The sequence below is a fragment of the Bufo gargarizans genome, chromosome 5, assembly GCF_014858855.1.
Source record: "Bufo gargarizans isolate SCDJY-AF-19 chromosome 5, ASM1485885v1, whole genome shotgun sequence".
NCBI classification, from domain to species: domain Eukaryota; kingdom Metazoa; phylum Chordata; class Amphibia; order Anura; family Bufonidae; genus Bufo; species Bufo gargarizans.
In genome coordinates this window covers 2,923,953-2,948,080 of record NC_058084.1, presented here as the reverse complement: position 1 = coordinate 2,948,080, position 24,128 = coordinate 2,923,953, and the positions used below count along the sequence as shown (strand labels likewise).

The 24,128-nt window shown below is 52.8% G+C and overlaps 1 protein-coding gene across 2 annotated transcripts in view; it reads left to right on the top strand.

Moving 5' to 3' along the window:
• Positions 1-88: 88 nt before the first annotated feature.
• The window catches only part of ADCK5 (aarF domain containing kinase 5), a 44,137-nt gene continuing 20,097 nt past the window's right edge, over positions 89-24,128 (top strand). The window contains exons 1-9 of one of the 2 annotated variants that reach the window (XM_044293701.1): positions 89-138; positions 2,626-2,714; positions 5,976-6,122; positions 18,278-18,353; positions 18,470-18,670; positions 19,138-19,278; positions 19,359-19,472; positions 19,610-19,741; positions 23,983-24,066. In XM_044293701.1, the coding sequence (XP_044149636.1) occupies positions 124-138; positions 2,626-2,714; positions 5,976-6,122; positions 18,278-18,353; positions 18,470-18,670; positions 19,138-19,278; positions 19,359-19,472; positions 19,610-19,741; positions 23,983-24,066 (999 nt within the window). In that variant the 5' untranslated portion in view covers positions 89-123. Of the gene's footprint in view, positions 139-2,625; positions 2,715-5,975; positions 6,123-18,277; positions 18,354-18,469; positions 18,671-19,137; positions 19,279-19,358; positions 19,473-19,609; positions 19,742-23,982; positions 24,067-24,128 lie in introns of those variants that run through there. The other variant, XM_044293702.1, reaches the window with a different exon arrangement.

Sequence of the window (24,128 nt, the reverse complement as noted above, 5' to 3'; positions counted from 1 at the left end):
GCGCGCGGTCACGTGATGCAGAGAGACCAGCTGACCTTTATCAGTCTAGTCCGACCAATAGCGGAGAGGGGGTGTGGTCACTATTGAGCGTCTGCGCAGTCACATGACCAGAAGCTGCCAGACATGTTCCCGACACCGGTAAGTGAGCGCTGAGAGAGTGACAGACAGTGACACACTGACAGAGAGTGTAGAGACTGACTGAGAGAGTGACAGACAGTGACACACTGACAGAGAGAGAGAGTCAGAAACTGACTGAGAACAAGAGACTGAGAGACAAACAGTGAGAGAGACTGAGAGACAGACAGAGAGAGACTGACTGAGAACAAGAGACTGAGAGAGTGACAGACAATGACAGAGAGAGTGAGAGACTGACTCAGCGAGAGAGACTGACTGAGAGAGTGACAGACAGTGACACACTGACAGAGAGAGAGAGAGAGAGAGTCAGAGACTGACTGAGAACAAGAGACTGAGAGACAGACAGAGAGAGACTGACTGAGAACAAGAGACTGAGAGACAAACAGTGAGAGAGACTGAGAGACTGACTGAGCGAGAGAGACTGACTGAGAACAAGAGACTGAGAGAGTGACAGACAGTGACACACTGACAGAGAGAGAGTCAGAGACTGACTGAGAACAAGAGACTGAGAGAGTGACAGACAGTGACACACTGACAGAGAGAGAGTCAGAGACTGACTGAGCGAGAGAGACTAAGAGAGTGACAGACAGTGACAGATGAGAGAGTCAGAGACTGACTGAGCGAGAGAGAATGAGAGAGAATGACTGAGGACAAGAGACTGAGAGACAAACAGCGAGAGAGACTGAGAGACAGACAGAGTGAGAGAGACTGACTGAGAACAAGAGACTAAGAGACAGACATAGTGAGAGAGACTGACTGAGAACAAGAGACTGAGAGACAGACAGAGTGAGAGAGACTGACTGACTGAGAACAAGAGACTGAGAGACAGAGAGAGAGAGTGACAGATGAGGGAGTGAGACACTGACAGAGAGAGTCAGAGACTGACTCAGCGAGAGAGACTGACTGAGAACAAGAGACTGAGAGACAGACAGAGAGAGGAGTGAGAGAGACTGACTGAGAGAGAGTCAGAGACTGAGAGACAGACAGAGAGAGTGAGAGAGACTGAGGGTGAGGTTGAAAGACAGACACAGACTGAGACGTCCGGTGACAGAGACAGACTAAAGGAGACATCTAGTGACAGACTGCAATTGAGAGACAGAAAGTATGAGAGAGACATGCAGTGACAGAGAGACTGAATGAGCAACCAACAGAGACAGAGAGACATCCGGTGACATAAGAGGGGTCTCTCCTTTGTATGAGGGGACGTTCCCCCGCTGTCCTCAGGAGCTGACATCCACATCTGTCCATACACATGGATGACAGCCTGACGTATACGTGGCTCCCGACTCCAGAGGGAGGCCGCGTGAGACTGTAAGGGGGGGGGGGGGGGGGGGGGGGAGGGGGAAGAGCAGAGGGGGGTGGGTGGAGGGGGTGATGGGGGAAGAGCAGAGGGGTGACGGAGGGGTGCGGTGGGGGAAGAGCAGAGGGGGGTGACGGAGGGGCGCGGTGGGGGGAAGAGCAGAGGGGCGGCGGAGGGGGGGTGGCGGGGGCGGTGGGGGAAGAGCAGAAGGGGGCGACGGAGGGGGCGGTGGGGGAAGAGCAGAGGGGGGTGACGGAGAGGGTGCGGTGGGGGAGGAGCAGAGGGGCGGCGGAGGGGGGCGGTGGGGGAAGAGCAGAGGGGGCGAACGGAGGGGTGCGGTGGGGAGAGCAGAGGGGGGTGACAGAGGGGTGTGGGGGGGAAGAGCAGAGGGGGGTGACGGAGGGCGCGGTGGGGGAAGAGCAGAGGGGGCGGCGGAGGGGGCGGGGGGGAAGAGCAGAGGGGGCGACGGAGGGGTGCGGTGGGGGAAGAGCAGAGGGGGGACGGAGGGGTGCGGTGGGGGAGGAGCAGAGGGGGCGGGGTGGAGGGGGGTGAGGGGGAAGAGCAGAAGGGGGTGACGGAGGGGCGCGGGGGGGGGAAGAGCAGAGGGGGCGACGGAGGGGCGCGGTGGGGGAAGAGCAGAGGGGGGCGGTGGAGGGGGTGATGGGGAAGAGCAGAAGGGGTGACGGAGGGGCGCGGTGGGGGAAGAGCAGAGGGGGCGACGGAGGGGCGCGGTGGGGGAAGAGCAGGGGGGGAGGTGGAGGGGGTGGAGGGGGTGATGGGGGAAGAGCAGAAGGGGGTGACGGAGGGGGCGGTGGGGGAAGAGCAGAGGGGGGCGGTGGGGGAAGAGCAGGGGGGGCGACGGAGAGGGGCGGTGGGGGAAGAGCAGAGGGGGGCGACGGAGGGGCGCGGTGGGGGAAGAGCAGAGGGGGCCGACGGGGGGTGGCGACGAGCATGAGGGGCGACGGAGGGGTGGGGGGAAGAGCCGAGGGGCGGACGGAGGGGCGCGGTGGGGGAAGAGCAGAGGGGCGCTGCAGAAGTTATCACTGGGACTAGGCCTCTGATCCTCATGACAGCACTTCCTGCCCTGTCATCTCCGTGTTATCATGGGGGCGCAGGAGCAGTGCTGGCAGCACCTGTGCGGGGGAGGGGTGCACATTTTTGGGATGTTATACTTGTTTTCTCTCCTGCAGCTTCTATGTCGATTTCACAGCTCACTGCTGAGCAGATGTCGCCCCAAAATGTCCCTGACTGTGAGGAGTCTGAGCACCCAGACCCCGGGGTAAGAGCGCACGAGACCCTCACTGACCCCACCCATACACTATAGCTGACCGTAAGGGCCAAGAACACCCCTCCCTACACAGTGCTCGTGACACCTCCGGACTGTCTCCTCTCCCTCCCTACACAGTGCTCGTGACACCTCCGGACTGTCTCCTCTCACCTCCCTACACAGTGCTCGTGACACCCTCGGACTGTCTCCTCTCCTCTCCCTCCCTACACAGTGCTCGTGACACCTCGGACTGTATCATCTCCCTCCCTACAACAGTGCTCGTGACACCTACGGACTGTCTCCTCTCCCTACACAGTCTCGTGACACCTCCGGACTGTCTCCTCTCCCCTCCCTACACAGTGCTCGTGACACCCTCCGGACTGTCTCCTCTCCCTCCCTACACAGTGATCGTGACACCTCCGGACTGTCTCCTCTCCCTCCATACACAGTGCTCGTGACACCTCCGGACTGTCTCCTCTCCCTCCCTACACAATGCTCGTGACACCTCCGGACTGTATCCTCTCATACCCTACACAGTGCTCGTGACACCTCCGGACTGTCTCCTCTCCCTCCCTACACAGTGCTCGTGACACCTACGGACTGTCTCCTCTCCCTCCCTACACAGTGCTTGTGACACCTCTGGACTGTCTCCTCTCACCTCACTACACAGTGCTCGGACACCTCCGGACTGTCTCCTCTCCCTCCCTACACAGTGCCCGTGACACCTCGACTGTCTCCTCTCCCTCCCCTACACAGTGCTCGTGACACCTCCGGACTGTCTCCTCTCACTCCCTACACAGTGCTAGTGACACCTCCAGACTGTCTCCTCTCCTCCCTACACAGTGTCGTGGACACCTCCGGACTGTCTCCTCTCCCCTCCCCTACACAGTGCTGTGACACCCTCTGGACTGTCTCCTCTCCCTCCCTACACAATGCTCCGTGAACAACCTCCAGACTGGTTCTCTCCCTCCCTACACCAATGCTCGATGACACCTCTGGACTGTCTCCTCTCCCTCCCTACACAATGCTCGTTGACACCTCCGGACTGTCCTCTTCCCTCCCTACACAGTGGCTCGTGACACCTCTGGACGTCTCCTCTTCCCTCCCTACACAATGCTCGTGACACCTCCGGACTGTCTCCTCTCCCTCCCTACACAATTGCCTCGTGACACCTCCGGACTGTCTCCTCTCCCTCCCTACACAATGCTCGTGACCCTCCGGACTGTCCTCTCCCTCCCTACACAATGCTCGTGACGCCTCCGGACTGTGTCCTCTCCCTCCCTACACAATGCTTGTGACGCCTCCGGACTGTCTCCTCTCCCTCCCTACACAGTGCTCGTGACACCTCCGGACTGTCTCCTCTCCTCCCTACACAGTGCTCGCGACACCTCCGGACTGTCTCCTCTCCCTACACAGTGCTTGTGACACCTCTGGACTGTCTCCTCTCCCTCCCTACACAATGCTCGTGACACCTCTGGACTGTCTCCTCTCCCTCCCTACACAATGCTCGTGACACCTCCGGACTGTCTCCTCTCCCTCCCTACACAATGCTCGTGACACCTCCGGACTGTCTCCTCTCCCTCCCTACACAATGCTCGTGACACCTCCGGACTGTCTCCTCTCCCTACCACAATGCTCGTGACGCCTCCGGACTGTCTCCTCTCCCTCTACACAGTGCTCGTGACACCTCCGGACTGTCTCCTCTACTCTCCCTACACAGTGCTTGTGAAGCCTCCGGACTGTCTCCTCTCCCTCCCTACACTAGTGCTCGTGACACCTCCGGACTGTCTCCTCTCCCTCCTACTACACAGTGCTCGTGACACATCCGGACTGTCTCCTCCTCCCTACACAATGCTTGTGACACCTCTGGACGTATCCTCTCCCTCCCTACACAGTGCTCGTGACACCTCCGGGACTGTCTCCTCTCCCTCCCTACACAGTGCTCGTGACACCTCCGGACTCTCTCCTCTCCCTCCCTACACAGTGCTCGCGACACCTCCGGACTGTCTCCTCTCCCTACACAGTGCTTGTGACAACCTTGGACTGTCTCCTCTCCCTCCCTACACAGTGCTCGTGACACCTCCGGACTGTCTCCTCTCCCTCCCTACACAGTGCTCGTGACACCTCCGGACTGTCTCCTCTCCCTCCCTACACAGTGCTCGTGACACCTCCAGACTGTCTCCTCTCCCTCCCTACACAATGCCGTGACACCCTCCGGACTGTCTCCTATCCCTCCCTACACAGTGCTCGTGACACCTCCAGACTGTCTCCTCTCCCTCCCTACACAGTGCTCGTGACACCTCCGGACTGTCTCCTCTCCTCTCCCTCCCTACACAGTGCTCGTGACACCTCTGGACTGTCTCCTCTCCCTCCCTACACAGTGCTCGTGACACCTCCAGACTGTCTCATCTCCTCTCCCTCCCTACACAGTGCTCGTGACACCTCCGGACTGTCTCCTCTCCTCTCCCTACACAGTGCTCGTGACACCTCCGGACTGTCTCCTCTCCCTCCCTACACAATCTCCGGACTGTCTCCTTTTGCTTCATGCAGAGCGCTCATCAATCTTGGGGCTGTCTCCTCTCCCTCCCGACAGAGAACTCATAAGACCTCAGGACTGTCTCATCTCTCCACATAGGGTCCTTAATTAGAGACTGCTCCTCTGTGCTGTTACTCTCTCTGAGACCTCCACACGGTCTGCTTTCCCTCCATACAGAGTGGCTGGTGAGACATCCCGACTGTCTCCTCACCATCCATGCAGGGGACTGAGACCTCCTTATCTGTGAGGTGGAGGACAGATGAGCAGATAATGGGTCAGGGCCGTATTCTCCTCTGTGCCCGGTTAACTAGTCGTGTGCTGGATCTCGGTGATCAGAAGTTTGTTTCTATTACCTTTGAAATCTGGTCAGCAATGAGACCCCCAGCCACTGAATGAGACCCCCAGCCACTGAATGAGACCCCCAGCCACTGAATGAGACCCCCAGCAGCTCAGTGAGACCCCCAGCAGCTCAGTGAGACCCCCAGGCCACCTGGAATGAGACCCCAGCAGCTCAGTGAGACCCCCCAGCAGCTCAGTGAGACCCACCAGCCACTGAATGAGACCCCCAGCAGCTCAGTGAGACCCCCAGCCACTGAATGAGACCCCCAGCAGCTCAGTGAGACCCCCAGGAACGGAGTGGACATTAGTAGACGGATGTGGCAGGCGCGCTGTATACTCTCTGCTTGTGGGGAGGTTTCTATCAGTAATAAAGTAAAAGTCTTTTAATCTGCCCTTAGGTCGCCCCCACGTAGGTGGTTTCGGATCATCTGCCTAGGCACCTTTGTTGGGGCCCCATCAGCAGGGGCCCTTGTCTATTACAGCTCAGATGGCCCCAACAGGAGGAGAATAAGGATCTCGCTGCAGGGGATTCTCCGATTCTGCAGGTGAGGAGGTCACATCCACAGTGTTGTGTAGTGTGGGGGTGACAGGTCATTATCGGGGTCACACCCCAATACATAGGCGTCCCAAATACATGGCCGTATACAACACTACATCTGCAGGTACCGTGGAAGAGGATCTCCAAGATGGTGCTTGGGACCGATCCAGTCGTCAGAGGGGCACGCCCAATATCCATATTTTTCCTTACGAAAAAGATTGGACGGAGCTCTACTCGGCTGTACAGAAGGGTGACCTGTACTGTCAGCTCCCGACCCTCAGCCAGTGATATAGCGGGTGATTGTAGAGAACGCTCCACAGTAAGGGGTAGTATTCATACTGATATCGCCTGGCCTGTGGCATGGAGAATGTGGGTGGTGAGGGCTCACAGACTGCGCACGGGTACGCCCCAGCCGGCGCTCCTATCGTCAGACTGATGTTCTGCAGCCGCGCACTGGTCTGGACAGGACTCGGCTGCTCCTTAGGCCCCTTGCAGACGAGCGAGTATTCTGCGCGGGTGCAATGCGTGATGCGAACGCATTGCGCTCACACAGAATTTGGATCCATTCATTTCAGTGGGTCTGTGTACATGTGCGTTGGTTTTCACGCATCACTTGTGCATTGCCTGAAAATCGCAGCATGTTCTATATTCAGTGATTTTCACGCAACGCAGGCCCCATAGAAGTGACTGTAGCTGCGTGAAAATCGCATCACATCCGCCAGCAAGTGCGTTTGTCACGGATGGTTGCTAAGAGATGTGGTTTGTATACATTCAGTTTTTTATCACGCGTGTGCAAAACACATTAAATAGCATTGCACCCGCGCGAAAAAAACTGAACGCGATCGCAGACAAAACTGTATGACTTTGTTTGCGAAATCATGTGTTTTTCACTAAACGCATTCGCAACGCATCCGGACCAAATCCTGACACACTCGTCTACAAGGGGCCTTATCCTGATCATTTGTGTCCAGCTGCCAGCCCCAGAGCTGCATCCCCAGGCCGTCTATACACTATATAGACCGGGGGACGTGTGCAGAACGTTATATACTGTATATAGACCGGGGGACGTGTGCAGAACGTTATATACTGTATATAGACTGGGGGACGTCTGCAGAACGTTATATACTGTATATAGACTGGGGGATGTCTGCAGAACGTTATATACTGTATATAGACTGGGGGACGTCTGCAGAACGTTATATACTGTATATAGACTGGGGGACGTCTGCAGAACGTTATATACTGTATATAGACTGGGGGACGTGTGCAGAACGTTATATACTGTATATAGACCGGGGGACGTGTGCAGAACGTTATATACTGTATATAGACCGGGGGACGTGTGCAGAACGTTATATACTGTATATAGACCGGGGGGACGTCTGCAGAACGTTATATACTGTATATAGACTGGGGGACGTCTGCAGAACGTTATATACTGTATATAGACTGGGGGACGTCTGCAGAACGTTATATACACTATATAGACCGGGGGACGTCTGCAGAACGTTATATACTGTATATAGACTGGGGAACGTCTGCAGAACGTTATATACACTATATAGACCGGGGGACGTGTGCAGAACGTTATATACTGTATATAGACCGGGGGACGTGTGCAGAACGTTATATACTGTATATAGACTGGGGGACGTCTGCAGAACGTTATATACTGTATATAGACTGGGGGATGTCTGCAGAACGTTATATACTGTATATAGACTGGGGGACGTCTGCAGAACGTTATATACTGTATATAGACTGGGGGACGTCTGCAGAACGTTATATACTGTATATAGACTGGGGGACGTCTGCAGAACGTTATATACTGTATATAGACCGGGGGACGTGTGCAGAACGTGATATACGGTATATAGACTGGGGGACGTCTTCAGAACGTTATATACTGTATATAGACCGGGGGACGTCTGCAGAACGTTATATACTGTATATAGACTGGGGGACGTCTGCAGAACGTTATATACTGTATATAGACCGGGGGACGTCTGCAGAACGTTATATACTGTATATAGACTGGGGGACGTCTGCAGAACGTTATATACTGTATATAGACTGGGGGACGTCTGCAGAACGTTATATACTGTATAGACCGGGGGACGTGTGCAGAACGTTATATACTGTATATAGACTGGGGGACGTCTGCAGAACGTTATATACTGTATATAGGACTGGGGGACGTCTGCAGAACGTTATATACTGTATATAGACTGGGGGACGTCTGCAGAACGTTATATACTGTATATAGACCGAGGGACGTGTGCAGAACGTTATATACTGTATATAGACTGGGGGACGTGTGCAGAACGTTATATACTGTATATAGACCGGGGGACGTGTGCAGAACGTTATATACTGTATATAGACTGGGGGACGTCTGCAGAACGTTATATACTGTATATAGACTGGGGGACGTCTGCAGAACGTTATATACTGTATATAGACTGGGGGACGTCTGCAGAACGTTATATACTGTATATAGACTGGGGGACGTCTGCAGAACGTTATATACTGTATATAGACTGGGGGACGTTTGCAGAACGTTATATACTGTATATAGACTGGGGGACGTCTGCAGAACGTTATATACTGTATATAGACTGGGGGACGTCTGCAGAACGTTATATACTGTATATAGACTGGGGGACGTCTGCAGAACGTTATATACTGTATATAGACCGGGGGACGTGTGCAGAACGTTATATACTGTATATAGACTGGGGGACGTGTGCAGAACGTTATATACTGTATATAGACCGGGGGACGTGTGCAGAACGTTATATACTGTATATAGACCGGGGGACGTCTGCAGAACGTTATATACTGTATATAGACTGGGGGACGTCTGCAGAACGTTATATACTGTATATAGACTGGGGGACGTCTGCAGAACGTTATATACTGTATATAGACTGGGGAACATGTGCAGAACACGTGATATATAGTATATACAGGACATTGCAGACAGGTGTCTGAAGCCTACGCCATACAACCCCCACATGCATGTGATGTATTTTTCGCCCTATAAGACGCACCTAGGAAAATAAGAAAAAACATCTTTTTCTTTAGGCCTCAGAACAGACCTCCATATTACTAGGTCCCCAATCAGACCTTAGATCAGACCTCCATGTGAATGACCACCAATCAGACCTCAGATCAGACCTGTAGTGATGATGATCAGTGCTCGCCTCTTCTGTATTCTCACTATGAACAGTGATAAGCAGGATGTTCTAGTGATGATAGATAATCAGCTCTCACCTCTCCTGTGTTCTCTCTCCTGTCCTTATACTATATACAGTGATAAGCAGGGTGTTCTAGTGATGATAGATAATCAGCTCTCACCTCTCCTGTGTTCTCACCTATCCTTGTACTATACAGTGATAAGCAGGGTGTTCTAGTGGTGATTATAATCAGTCCTCACCTGTGTTCAATCCTGCCTCTATACTGTACACAGTGATAAGCAGGGTGTTCTAGTGATGATAGATAATCAGCTCTCACCTCTCCTGTCTTCTCTCCTATCCTTGTACTTTATACAGTGATAAGCAGGATGTTCTAGTGATGATAGATAATCAGCTCTCACCTCTCCTGTGTTCTCTCTCCTGTCCTTATACTATATACAGTGATAAGCAGGATGTTCTAGTGATGATAGATAATCAGCTCTCACCTCTCCTGTGTTCTCTCTCCTGTCCTTATACTATATACAGTGATAAGCAGGGTGTTCTAGTGATGATAGATAATCAGCTCTCACCTCTCCTGTGTTCTCTCTCCTGTCCTTATACTATATACAGTGATAAGCAGGGTGTTCTAGTGATGATAGATAATCAGTCCTCACCTCTCCTGTCTTCTCTCCTATCCTTGTACTATACAGTGATAAGCAGGGTGTTCTAGTGATGATAGGAGAGGTGAGAACTGATTAACTATGATCACTAGAACATCCTGCTTATCACTATATATAGTATAAGGGCAGGAGAAAACACAGCAGATGTGAGGACTGATTATCATCACTAGAACACCCCGCTTATCACTGTTATAGTATAAGGATAGGATAGAATACAGGATACAGTGATAAGCAGGATGTTCTAGTGATGATAGATAATCAGTTCTCAGCTCTCCTGTGTTCTCTCCTGTCATACTATATACAGTGATGAGCAGGATGTTCTAGTGATGGATAATTAGTTCTCACCTCTCCTGTCTTCTCTCCTATCCTTATACTATACACAGTGATAAGCGGGGTGTTCTAGTGATGATAATCGGTCCTCACATCTGCTGTGTTCTCTCCTGTCCTTATACTATATACAGTGATAAGCAGGATGTTCTAGTGATGATAGATAATCAGTTTTCACCTCTCCTGTCCTTATACTATAACAGTAGGGTGTTCTAGTGATGATAGGAGAGGTGAGAACTGATTATCTAGCATCACTAGAATAGAACACCCCTGCTTATCACTGTGTATAATATAAGGACAGGAGAGGTGAGAACTGATTATCTGTGTTCTCTCCTATCCTTATACTATACACAGTGATAAGCAGGGCGTTCTAGTGATAGATAATCAGCTCTCACTTCTCCTGTGTTCTCTCCTGTCCTTATACTATACAGTGATAAGCAGGATGTTCTAGTGATGATAGATAATCAGTTCTCACCTCTCCTGTGTTCTCTCCTGTCCTTATACTATATACAGTGATAAGCAGGGTGTTCTAGTGATGATAGATAATCAGTTCTCACCTCTCCTGTATTTTCCCTGTCCTTATACTATACAGTGATAAGCAGGGTGTTCTAGTGATGATAATCAGTTCTCATCTCTCCTGTCCTATTACTATATACAGTAATAAGCAGGGTGTTCTAGTGATGATAATCAGTTCTCACCTCTCCTGTGTTCTCTCTCCTGTCCTTATACTATACACAGTGATAAGCAGGATGTTCTAGTGATGATAGATAATCAGTTCTCACCTCTCCTGTGTTCTCTCCTGTCCTTATACTATACACAGTGATAAGCAGGATGTTCTAGTGATGATAATCCGTTCTCACCTCTCCTGTCCTTATACTATACAGTGATAAGCAGGGTGTTCTAGTGATGATAATCAGTTCTCATCTCTCCTGTCCTATTACTATATACAGTAATAAGCAGGGTGTTCTAGTGATGATAATCAGTTCTCACCTCTCCTGTGTTCTCTCTCCTGTCCTTATACTATACACAGTGATAAGCAGGATGTTCTAGTGATGATAGATAATCAGTCCTCACCTCTCCTGTGTTCTCTCTCCTGTCCTTATACTATACACAGTGATAAGCAGTGTGTTCTAGTGATGATAGATAATCAGTCCTCACCTCTCCTGTGTTCTCTCTCCTGTCCTTATACTATACACAGTGATAAGCAGTGTGTTCTAGTGATGATAATCCGTTCTCACCTCTCCTGTGTTCTCTCTCCTGTCCTTATACTATACACAGTGATAAGCAGGATGTTCTAGTGATGATAGATAATCAGTCCTCACCTCTCCTGTGTTCTCTCTCCTGTCCTTATACTATACACAGTGATAAGCAGGGTGTTCTAGTGATGATAGATAATCAGTCCTCACCTCTCCTGTGTTCTCTCTCCTGTCCTTATACTATACACAGTGATAAGCAGGGTGTTCTAGTGATGATAATCAGTCCTCACCTCTCCTGTGTTCTCTCTCCTGTCCTTATACTATACACAGTGATAAGCAGGGTGTTCTAGTGATGATAATCAAGCAAAAGCCAAGCTTTGGACCAAATACTGAAGCCCCATTATTTAAATCTGATGTGTCACTGTACGTGGGGTAACAGGATTAGGCTACTCTCACACTTGCTTTTGGTGCGGATCCGTCATGGCTCTGCACAGACGGATCCGTTCAGATAATACAAGCGTCTGCATCCGTTCAGAACGGATCCGTTTGTATATCTTTAACATAGCCAAGACTGTTTCTTCTTGAACACCATTGAAAGTCAATGGAGGACGGATCCGTTGTCTATTGCGTTTGGCTCAGTTTCGTCAGACGGACACCATAACGCTGCAGGCCGCCTCCAGAGCGGAATGAGACGGAACGGAGGCGAACTGACGCATTCTGAGCGGATACTTTTCCATTCAGAACGTATTAGGGAAGAAGTGATCCGTTTTGGACCGCTGAGCCCTGAACGGATCTCACAAACGGAAAGCCAAAGACGCCAGTGTGAGAGTAGCCTTAGCTCACGGGATCACCGCCTCCTGGGATAGACGGGCGCTGTGGGCACACAAAACACAGTCCAGTCCAATTACGTTTGGAGCTACTGGCCTCGGCCAGTTTTATTGGCTTCTGCATACAAAAGTATCAAACAAAACAGTACAAAATATAAGAGAGCCCGGGCCGCTACCTCTAGACATCGAGCAGTTCCTACCTGCAGGGAGCTGAGCCTGCACCATAAGCAGAGCTTCCCAGGAGCAGAGGCCTCAGCTAGTCAGCGCTCTGCCCCTTATAGCATACCCAGCTCCTCAGGTGATTAGCCACAGTTACCACCAATACCTGGGCCAAGGACGCCCCTACTCTCACCGCTCCGAGCAGCCAGGCCCTCCTCACCAGGTTTTTGATAATAACCCTCACACACAGAAAACAGTTTTCCTTGCTGCTTCAACCCCCTGGCTGCTACTTAGAATGTGTAAGACAGGAGCCTCGGAGACATCTTCATCGGTAACGGGAGCCTCGGTGACATGTAGACTCCTTCCACCGACTCTGGAAGGCTTTTACTCATCCAAGCCATTCTGACCTTGTTTTCTCCTGACACATTGTACTTCATGTTAGTGGTAAATTTGTGTCGATATGTTTTACCTTTATGTATACATTTTTATTTTATTTTTCAAAATTGATTTTCTTTGCTTTTAATACAGACAGTGATTCCTCGTCATTAATTAGCATTCGCCATATGTCTGCTTTATGTTGGCGTCATTTTATAAATGTCAGCAGCATAATAAGTTGTATATTGCATCGCCATATACTGACATCCCTAACTTTTTTATTTTTTCCTCAAAGTAATGGTGTGAGGGCTTGTGTTTTGGGTGACGGGCTGAAGTTTTTGTTGGGTATCATTTTGGGCTGCATACAATTTTTTTTCTTATTGTGAGAAACCAAAGTCTGACCAAGAAAAGGAGTTTCACTCTTCAGATGTTCGGAGATGTTTACGTCGGTGTCCTCAGGCTTCTGCACATTGGACGAAAGCTGCCGCTCTCTAATAACGGCTCGTCAGAGAGCTCTTTGGCTATTTGGTTCATACTAGGGATCTCACCGCCTTATTTCCCCTCGCCCATGACAGCACCCCATGCGACCAGGGACCTCCCATCCGGGACAGGAAACCTGAGAAGATAAAAGGTTCACACCCCCACCAAGCACCAGTTCAGGTTTCCTGTCCTCCGGATAGGAAGTTCCTGGGACGTTTGAAGATGGTTCTTGTAACGGACCGTTTCAGCAGACAAGGGGTTAAAATCCGTTTAGGCGATATGCCCCTTTCCGAGAGACAGGCACAGCTACTGCAGAACACCAAACTCCCAAACTGGATACAAAATAGCACTCCAAACTGGAACCTCGCGAATAGCTGCCGGCAGACGAACAGGAAAAGCATACAATCGGCTTACACTCCTGGCAATCAGTCTCCAACAGCATACAGGGAATCCCCCCAATAACGAGACAAGGCTCCGTGTTGAGGGTCAGCAGTGATCTGATGTGCTGGCACACCCAGCCTGGTTTTTATTACAGTTTTGCAAATACAGAACAGATACAACACATCCCCACAATGCATCATGGTTTCCTCCTCTCTGTCCTGGAGACAACCGAGGGCAATCCAATTATCTCTCAGGACAAAGGGAGATCACCAATACACATGTGGAGACGGATACCCCAGATACACATTTACATGACTGACCCACACAGAATGTGCACTGCTGCACCGACACACGGATACCCCAGATACACATTCACACGACTGACCCACACAGAATGTGCACTGCCGCACCGACGCACGGATAACCCAGATACACGTTCACACGACCGACCCACGCAGAATGTGCACTGCCGCACCGACGCACGGATAACCCAGATACACATTCACACGACCGACCCACGCAGAATGTTCACTGCCGCACCGACGCACGGATAACCCAGATACACATTCACACGACCGACCCACACAGAATGTGCACTGCTGCACCGACGCACGGATAACCCAGATACACATTCACACGACCGACCCACACAGAATGTGCACTGCCGCACCGACGCACGGATAACCCAGATACACATTCACACGACCGACCCACGCAGAATGTTCACTGCCGCACCGACGCACGGATAACCCAGATACACATTCACACGACCGACCCACACAGAATGTGCACTGCTGCACCGACGCACGGATAACCCAGATACACATTCACACGACCGACCCACACAGAATGTGCACTGCCGCACCGACGCACGGATAACCCAGATACACATTCACACGACCGGCCCACGCAGAATGTGCACTGCCGCACCGACGCACGGATACCCCAGATACACATTTACACGACTGACCCACACAGAATGTGCACTGCCGCACCGACGCACGGATACCCCAGATACACATTCACACGACTGACCCACACAGAATGTGCACTGCCGCACCGACGCACGGATAACCCAGATACACATTCACACGACCGACCCACGCAGAATGTGCACTGCCGCACCGACGCACGGATACCCCAGATACACATTTACACGACTGACCCACACAGAATGTGCACTGCCGCACCGACGCACGGATACCCCAGATACACATTCACACGACTGACCCACACAGAATGTGCACTGACGCACGGATACCCCAGATACACATTCACACGACCGACCCACACAGAATGTGCACTGCCGCACCGACACACGGATACCCCAGATACACATTCACACGACCGACCCACACAGAATGTGCACTGCCGCACCGACACACGGATACCCCAGATACACATTCACACGACCGACCCACACAGAATGTGCACTGCTGCACCGACACACGGATACCCCAGATACACATTCACACGACCGACCCACGCAGAATGTGCACTGCCGCACCGACACATGGCCTCAGATACACATTCACATGACCGGCCCACACAGAATGTGCACTGCCGCACCGACACACGGATACCCCAGATACACGTTCACACGACTGACCCACACAGAATGTGGAACCAGCATACACGGAAAGAGGACACTGACACATGACCCTAGACACACATCCACATAATACCGCAGCCAGCCTACGTGGCAACACCCATTCCTATAGAGAGTGAATGGAGCGGTAGAAGCAGGTCGACCCACTGCTCGATTCTGTCAGGTAACTCAGTACCCTGCTCTTGTGATCGGTGGGGTTACCAGTGGTTGGACTCCCACCTATCAGATACTTATCTGATCTTGCATATAGGTGATATTTCTGTATCCAGGCGGTCCCGGGATATCATTGTAGGTGATATATTTAGTATGAATGGACATCTGGCTCTTTGATACGACCTGATCTCCAGCTCATATAAACGTGTGAGGAGGAGACAGTGGGTCGGAAAAGTCTGTATTCACAGTCTCAGGTCCTAGATGTACATGGAGTAAAGAAGAGACAAAAGCTGCTCCTTGAGGTCAGACATGGAGGCGGCTGCTAAACTACAGAGCAACCGCGTAAAGAGGGGGGCTGCTAAACTACAGAGCAACCGCGCGAGGAGGCGGCGGCTAAACTACAGAGCAACCGCGCGAGGAGGCGGCGGCTGCTAAACTACAGAGCAACCGCACGAGGAGGCGGCTGCTAAACTACAGAGCAACCGCGCGAGGAGGAGGAGGAGGAGGCGGCTGCTAAACTACAGAGCAACCGCCCGAGGAGGAGGCGGCTGCTAAACTACAGAGCAACCGCGCGAGGAGGAGGAGGAGGAGGAGGCGGCGGCGGCTGCTAAACTACAGAGCAACCGCGCGAGGAGGAGGAGGCGGCTGCTAAACTACAGAGCAACCGCGCGAGGAGGAGGCGGCGGCTGCTAAACTACAGAGCAACCGCACGAGGAGGAGGAGGCGGCTGCTAAACTACAGAGCAACCGCCCGAGGAGGAGGCGGCTGCTAAACTACAGAGCAACCGCGCGAGGAGGAGGAGGAGGAGGAGGAGGAGGAGGAGGAGGAGGAGGCGGCGGCGGCTGCTAAACTACAGAGCAACCGCGCGAGGAGGAGGAGGCGGCTGCTAAACTACAGAGCAAACCGCGCGAGGAGGAGGCGGCGGCTGCTAAACTACAGAGCAACCGCGCGAGGAGGCGGCGGCGGCTAAACTACAGAGCAACCGCGCGAGGAGGAGGAGGAGGCGGCTGCTAAACTACAGAGCAACCGCCCGAGGAGGAGGCGGCTGCTAAACTACAGAGCAACCGCGCGAGGAGGAGGAGGAGGAGGAGGAGGAGGAGGAGGAGGAGGAGGAGGAGGCGGCGGCTGCTAAACTACAGAGCAACCGCGCGAGGAGGAGGCGGCTGCTAAACTACAGAGCAACCGCGCGAGGAGGAGGCGGCGGCTGCTAAACTACAGAGCAACCGCACGAGGAGGAGGAGGAGGCGGCTGCTAAACTACAGAGCAACCGCCCGAGGAGGAGGCGGCTGCTAAACTACAGAGCAACCGCGCGAGGAGGAGGAGGAGGCGGCTGCTAAACTACAGAGCAACCGCACGAGGAGGAGGCGGCTGCTAAACTACAGAGCAACCGCACGAGGAGGAGGCGGCTGCTAAACTACAGAGCAACCGCACGAGGAGGAGGCGGCTGCTAAACTACAGAGCAACCGCGCGAGGAGGCGGCGGCTGCTAAACTACAGAGCAACCGCACGAGGAGGAGGAGGAGGAGGAGGCGGCTGCTGCTAAACTACAGAGCAACCGCGCGAGGAGGCGGCGGCTGCTAAACTACAGAGCAACCGCACGAGGAGGAGGCGGCTGCTAAACTACAGAGCAACCGCGCGAGGAGGAGGAGGAGGAGGAGGAGGAGGAGGAGGAGGAGGAGGAGGAGGCGGCGGCGGCGGCGACGACGACGACAAACTCTTTCTAGAGAGACATGGAAAGACACAAGTACCTGCGGGGACTGAAGTGTTAGCACAATTCCACCGCCTGGAGTAAAGTCAGAAGACACACAACGTATGTGAAAGAAAGGGGAGAAGCCGTGACAACTGTACGAAACACCCTGAAGAAATAGAGATGAAGTCAGACTCTGGAAGGGATCATGTGCTTCAACTTCTATCATTCCTATGAGGCCTCAGTGTTAATCTCATAGGAAGGAAGAAAGGGACCTCCTGTCCATGCGGGGACACCGTGGGGTCCAGAGAGTCTCATCAGGGGTCACATGATCTCATGATCTGGAGGCTGAAAATGGTAAATCCATCCATATGTATACCTGATCACTTACAAAAAATCTGGGAGTGGCTCTTTAAATATAGTGCCAGTTGCTCAGATTAGTCACCTTGTGAGCTTTGTGATAGGTGCCAGTCGAGCCCCGATAGGCCTTCTGTTTGGTTGGGACTGACAATTGGTAGAGAACCATGCATAACAAGCAGTCATTGCCTGGTGCAATGGATGGTGGGGCAAACATTGCAGGAGCTCGGACAGGTAAGCATGTGACACTGACCAGGAGCTTGGCAGGTGGCTCACCGGGTCAGTGGGCAGATGCCCACTGACGGGTTTGGTTAGTATGTATGGACGGTCGATCTCCGGAGGTTACGAGAGGTTTGGTTAGTATGTATGGACGGTCGATCTCTGGAGGTGACTGGTTTGGTTAGTATGTATGGACGGTCGATCTCCGGAGGTGACGGGTTTGGTTAGTTTGTATAGACGGTTGATCTCCGGAGGTGACGGGTTTGGTTAGTTTGTATAGACGGTCGGTCTCTGAAGTTGACGGGTTTGGTTAGTATGTATGGACAACTGATCTGTTGAGATGACATGATGGGTTTGGTTAGTATTTTTGGATGGTTTCTCTCTGGAGATGATGGGCCTGGTTGTTCTGTATAGAGTGTTTATCTTTGGGGATGTTCGGGGTTAGTTGTAGAATAGTATGGCACAATGTTGTGTGACACCTGATGGTTGCACTGAGGTATTAATTAGGTTTTTTTATGCTTCTTGTTTATTGTCCAGATCATTACAGGTCGCCTCTCAGATCTCCATAGATTACTGGTGGACAAGGAACGTGACTCTCCGTGGAGAAGATGAGGTGAGCACAGCATGGTGGAGGGGGGGGATCGCTCTCCATAACTGCAGGACTGCAGTCCCTATACTGATGTGCATTGGACTGAGGATGTCGTTGTTTTGTTGTCCATCTTGGGGTAGAACAGTCCTCTGCATGAAGCCATCATGTCTCAGTGTCACCAGCGGACGGCAGACAGATTGGTGGATGGAGCCTTAGTAAATGGAGGTCTCTATATCAAGCTGGGGCAAGGTCTGTGCACCTTCAACCACCTGCTTCCCCCCGAGTATATCAGCACTCTGCGTATTCTGGAGGACCAGGCGCTGCCCCGGAGGACCAACGAGGTACGAGCATGGGTGTAAGACATGGTACCATCGTATCAGTCATGTAAAAAGTATGTACCCCCCTTCCCCCAAGCATTAACAGAATACTCTGATTTGTAGTTCATGCTGTAAAAAAAGTTGCATAATTATTCACTCCCCACATGTCAGTGTACAGAAGATGCTCTCTCTGCAGTAGTTACAGTCTTTTGGGGTCCATCTTCCACCTTCATCCAGTCTTTTCCCGCTCGCTCAGGTCACATGGGTGCACGGTGTATGACATCATCAGTGAGAATCTGTCCTTCCTGCACAGCTTCATGATCGGAGTCTCGCTATGTAACAAATCTTCTCCCCACTCACAGTTTTTGGGGGGTGTGAATACTTTCTGACTATAGCAGTCATGTGTAGCGGGATCAGGCTGTCATAGCGAGGGTTCTGTGTCATTTGTCGGAGGTTGTGGTTGTGATTGTTGGGGGTTGTTGTACCTGCAGGTGAATGAAATCCTTCTGGAAGATTTTGGACAACCAGCGGAGCGTCTCTTCCTGCACTTCAACCATCAGCCGATGGCAGCGGCCAGCTTGGCGCAGGTTCACAGAGCGACATTACATGATGGCACCGAGGTGGCTGTGAAGGTGAGATGTAGCAGTGCTGTCCCCTCTGGGGTGTGTGCAGTGTAGCTGCTTCATCTCAGATCACGCTTCTGTCTCTCCAGGTCCAGTACATTGATCTCCGGGACAGGTTTGATGGAGATATCAAAACCTTAGAGTGGCTCCTCCGACTCATCGAGTTCATGCACCCCAAGTTTGGCTTCAGCTGGGTTCTAAAGGTGGGTTCCATCTTGTTCCTCAGCCAGAGTGTTACTCTAGATGATGGGGGGGGGGCTCCCTGTACCTTGTGCCCCAGATTATGCAGCAGCACTGTATATAGTACTGCTGATAATTGGGCGTATCTTGTCCAAAACAGGACCTGAAGCACACCCTCTCTCAGGAGCTGGACTTCGAGAATGAAGGGCGGAATGCTGAGCGCTGTGCACAGGACCTCCGAAAACTGCCCTATGTGCTGATTCCTCGCGTGTACTGGGATTACACCAGCAAGGTGAGGAGAGCCCCATAACCCTTCCCCCCACAACCAATTATTACCCAGAGTGCACTGGGATTACACCAGCAAGGTGAGGAGAGCCCCATAACGCCTTCTCCCCCACAACCAATTATTACCCAGAGTGCACTGGGATGACACCAGCAAGGTGAGAAGAGCCCCATAACCCTTCCCCCCACAACCAATTATTACCCAGAGTGCACTGGGATGACACCAGCAAGGTGAGGAGAGCCCCATAACCCTTCCCCCCACAACCAATTATTACCCAGAGTGCACTGGGATGACACCAGCAAGGTGAGGAGAGCCCCATAACGCCTTCTCACACATCCAACCATTACCCAGAGTGCACTGGGATGACACCAGCAAGGTGAGGAGAGCCCCATAACCCTTCCCCCCCACAACCAATTATTACCCAGAGTGCACTGGGATGACACCAGCAAGGTGAGGAGAGCCCCATAACCCTTCCCCCCACAACCAATTATTACCCAGAGTGCACTGGGATGACACCAGCAAGGTGAGGAGAGCCCCATAACCCTTCCCCCCCACAACCAATTATTACCCAGAGTGCACTGGGATGACACCAGCAAGGTGAGGAGAGCCCCATAACCCTTCCCCCCACAACCAATTATTACCCAGAGTGCACTGGGATGACACCAGCAAGGTGAGGAGAGCCCCATAACGCCTTCTCCCCACAACCAATTATTACCCAGAGTGCACTGGGATGACACCAGCAAGGTGAGGAGAGCCCCATAACCCTTCCCCCCCACAACCAATTATTACCCAGAGTGCACTGGCATGACACCAGCAAGGTGAGGAGAGCCCCATAACCCCCCCCCCCCAACCAATTATTACCCAGAGTGCACTGGGATGACACCAGCAAGGTGAGGAGAGCCCCATAACCCCTTCCCCCACAACCAATTATTACCCAGAGTGCACTGGGATGACACCAGTAAGGTGAGAAGAGCCCCATAACCCCCCCCCCCCCCAACCAATTATTACCCAGAGTGCACTGGGATGACACCAGCAAGGTGAGGAGAGCCCCATAACCCCTTCTCCCACAACCAACCATTACCCAGAGTGCACTGGGATGACACCAGCAAGGTGAGGAGAGCCCCATAACGCCTTCTTCCACATCTAACCATTACCCAGAGTGCACTGGGATGACACCAGTAAGGTGAGGAGAGCCCCATAACCCCTTCCCCCCCCACATCCAACCATTACCCAGAGTGCACTGGGATGACACCAGTAAGGTGAGAAGAGCCCCATAACCCCCCCCCCCCCAACCAATTATTACCCAGAGTGCACTGGGATGACACCAGCAAGGTGAGGAGAGCCCCATAACCCCCCCCCCCCCCCACAACCAACCATTACCCAGAGTGCACTGGGATGACACCAGCAAGGTGAGGAGAGCCCCATAACCCTTCCCTCCCCACAACCAATTATTACCCAGAGTGCACTGGGATGACACCAGCAAGGTGAGGAGAGCCCCATAACCCTTCCCCCCACATCCAACCATTACCCAGAGTGCACTGGGATGACACCAGTAAGGTGAGGAGAGCCCCATAACCCGCCCCCCCCCCCAACCAATTATTACCCAGAGTGCACTGGGATGACACCAGCAAGGTGAGGAGAGCCCCATAACCCGCCCCCCCCCCCAACCAATTATTACCCAGAGTGCACTGGGATGACACCAGCAAGGTGAGGAGAGCCCCATAACCCGCCCCCCCCCCCAACCAATTATTACCCAGAGTGCACTGGGATGACACCAGCAAGGTGAGGAGAGCCCCATAACCCCTTCTCCCACAACCAACCATTACCCAGAGTGCACTGGGATGACACCAGCAAGGTGAGGAGAGCCCCATAACGCCTTCTTCCACATCTAACCATTACCCAGAGTGCACTGGGATGACACCAGTAAGGTGAGGAGAGCCCCATAACCCCTTCCCCCCCCACATCCAACCATTACCCAGAGTGCACTGGGATGACACCAGTAAGGTGAGGAGAGCCCTATAACCCCCCCCCCCCCCCCCCACAACCAACCATTACCCAGAGTGCACTGGGATGACACCAGTAAGGTGAGAAGAGCCCCATAACCCCCCCCCCCCCCCAACCAATTATTACCCAGAGTGCACTGGGATGACACCAGCAAGGTGAGGAGAGCCCCATAACCCTTCCCTCCCCACAACCAATTATTACCCAGAGTGCACTGGGATGACACCAGCAAGGTGAGGAGAGCCCCATAACCCTTCCCCCCACATCCAACCATTACCCAGAGTGCACTGGGATGACACCAGCAAGGTGAGGAGAGCCCCATAACCCGCCCCCCCCCCCCCCCCCCAACCAACCATTACCCAGAGTGCACTGGGATGACACCAGCAAGGTGAGGAAAGCCCCATAACCCTTCCCCCCACAACCAATTATTACCCAGAGTGCACTGGGATGACACCAGCAAGTTGAGGAGAGCCCCATAACCCCCCCCCCCACACACACACACCCACACATCCAACCATTACCCAGAGTGCACTGGGATGACACCAGCAAGGTGAGGAGAGCCCCATAACCCGCCCCCCCCCCCCCCCAACCAACCATTACCCAGAGTGCACTGGGATGACACCAGCAAGGTGAGGAAAGCCCCATAACCCTTCCCCCCACAACCAATTATTACCCAGAGTGCACTGGGATGACACCAGCAAGTTGAGGAGAGCCCCATAACCCCCCCACACACACACACAGACATCCAACCATTACCCAGAGTGCACTGGGATGACACCAGCAAGGTGAGGAGAGCCCCATAACCCCCCCACACACACACACACACATCCAACCATTACCCAGAGTGCACTGGGATGACACCAGCAAGGTGAGGAGAGCCCCATAACCCCTTCCCCCACAACCAATTATTACCCAGAGTGCACTGGGATGACACCAGCAAGGTGAGGAGAGCCCCATAACCCTTCCCCCCCACAACCAATTATTACCCAGAGTGCACTGGGATGACACCAGCAAGGTGAGGAGAGCCCCATAACCCTTCCCCCCACAACCAATTATTACCCAGAGTGCACTGGGATGACACCAGCAAGGTGAGGAGAGCCCCATAACCCTTCCCCCCCACAACCAATTATTACCCAGAGTGCACTGGGATGACACCAGCAAGGTGAGGAGAGCCCCATAACCCGCCCCCCCCCCCCCAACCAACCATTACCCAGAGTGCACTGGGATGACACCAGCAAGGTGAGGAAAGCCCCATAACCCTTCCCCCCACAACCAATTATTACCCAGAGTGCACTGGGATGACACCAGCAAGTTGAGGAGAGCCCCATAACCCCCCACACACACACACAGACACACATCCAACCATTACCCAGAGTGCACTGGGATGACACCAGCAAGGTGAGGAGAGCCCCATAACCCTTCCCCCCCACAACCAATTATTACCCAGAGTGCACTGGGATGACACCAGCAAGTTGAGGAGAGCCCCATAACCCTTCCCCCCCACAACCAATTATTACCCAGAGTGCACTGGGATGACACCAGCAAGTTGAGGAGAGCCCCATAACCCCCCCACACACACACACACACATCCAACCATTACCCAGAGTGCACTGGGATGACACCAGTAAGGTGAGCCCCCGTTGCCCCCTCAGAACCGTAGCTTTATATGGTGGGGGGTTGTAGCTCGGTGGTCAGGCTTTATAGAGGCAGACTGGCTTCAAATGTTGAAAGGCCGAGTCCTTTCCTGCTCTTATTGGCAGCGTATGTGCAGGTTGCAAGATACAAAATAACACACGAGATAAACAAAATCCTGCCTGTTCAAGCGCTAACTAAACCGTGTACATTCCCTTTCTATCTTACAAACAATAAGCAGCCGCCTGGACCTGCAGCTTGTGTGCAGCCTCCAGGCTTTGTCCAGACAGACAGGGCCCAGTCTACCCAGGGTTCTTACTCGGCCCGGCTGCTCCTGCTAATGGGGCCTTTACCCGGGAAACCTAGAAACGGGAGAAGGTCTGGACTCTGGAGGCTTCACTCTACCCAGAACATTGCTTTTAAAGAGACAGAGAACCCACACATGTGTTGTGCTCCTACTTTAGGGACCCCCTTCAACCTGCGTAGGTGAGAATCCTACATGGAACATATACCCCATGCACCGTCTTGGTAAGCTGAAGCCCTTGGTATATGTGCAGGTGGAGCAGCCTGTGGACCTCCTGTGTGAACCTATCTCTGTCTTCTACTTCTTCTTGCAGCGGGTCCTGACGGCCGACTACTGTGAGGGCTGCAAGGTCAGCAGCGTGGAGGGCATTAAGGAGCAGGGACTGGAGCTGAAGGATGTGAGTGCCCCTTGTGTCATGTATGTACATGGAGGGGGTGAACATGGCGTCCATTTCCTGCC